The 1,105-nt window shown below is 37.2% G+C and overlaps 1 protein-coding gene across 1 annotated transcript; it reads left to right on the forward strand.

Moving 5' to 3' along the window:
- Positions 1-710, forward strand: LOC108848857 (polyadenylate-binding protein-interacting protein 2; the record flags this gene model as incomplete). The annotated part of the gene is given in 2 exon segments (XM_057006887.1): positions 1-405; positions 408-710. Coding segments are annotated over 2 exon segments (594 nt in total). The 3' UTR covers positions 647-710.
- Between the last annotated feature and the right edge of the window lie 395 nt (positions 711-1,105).

The following is a 1,105-nucleotide window of genomic DNA, read 5'->3' on the forward strand; positions in this document are numbered from 1 at the left end:
TATGTATGTAATCCCTGAACTTTTGTAGTATTGTGATCGGAGGTGGAAAAATGTCGACGGTGGTAGATGGGAGTGTATCGACGCTGAATCCAAACGCGCCGGTGTTCGATCCGGTGGGATTCCGTGAGGTAGAGGATTTCTCGCCCAAGTGGTGGGAGCTCGTGACGACATCAAAGTGGTTCCGTGACTTCTGGCTCAGTGCCAACTCGGAGTATGAGTTGTCAGATATGGAGGACGAGTTGGAGGAGCTAACCATGACCGAGGCTGAGATGGGTGGATCTACCGTGACAGGTAACGAGTCAGATGTTGGTAGGTACTTGAAGGTGCTTCTGAGCATGGCGAAGTCTAGGAAAGGGAAGCTCTACAGATCTAATGTGTCTTATTCTACAAAGTATAACCAGAAGAAGATGACCCGAATTTATACTGTCGCCGGAACCATCTCATCTATCAGCCTCGGAGTCGCAAAAAAAGAAAACAAAAAAAAAAAAAAAAAAAAATCTATCAGCCCTCGGTGAAAAAAGTTGTAGAAGCGTCTGGAGAAAGAATAAAAGCTCATCTTTGTGTTTTCGTGAATGAGAAACTCATCTTTGCTTGTTGTTCTGTACTACTTTCTTCCTCTGATTATGTGAATATTCTTCCGTTATGAGCTTCGTGTTTAACAAAATCTATCGCATATATATGTTATATAAGCAAATAAACAAATTCGGAAACTGAACAACATCCAGTCCAAATGTATAGTGTTTCGTTCTTGTTCAGTTTTGAGTCTTAACGTGTGTTCGCATTGAGTTATGAAAGTAATAGAGGGCTCCGCGACAAATGTACTCGAGATCATTACTAGAAAGCTTTTCTTCTTGCTTGTTTTTATTTAGTGAAGGAAACAAATTTAACGTAGGAAAGAGTCTTTCTCACATTAAGAGGATGAATTTGTATAGAGTTCGTGAGTTTAAAGAATCATAGATTATAATTAAATTATGTGGATTGTGAATATATATATATTTCGTGAGTTTAAAGAATCATAGATTATAATTAAATTATTGGATATATATATATATATATATATATATTGATTTAAAATTGATTATAACTTTTTTATAGATTGGTATAG

The sequence above is a fragment of the Raphanus sativus genome, chromosome 4 (assembly GCF_000801105.2).
Source record: "Raphanus sativus cultivar WK10039 chromosome 4, ASM80110v3, whole genome shotgun sequence".
In the NCBI taxonomy this organism is placed as follows: Eukaryota; Viridiplantae; Streptophyta; class Magnoliopsida; order Brassicales; family Brassicaceae; genus Raphanus; species Raphanus sativus.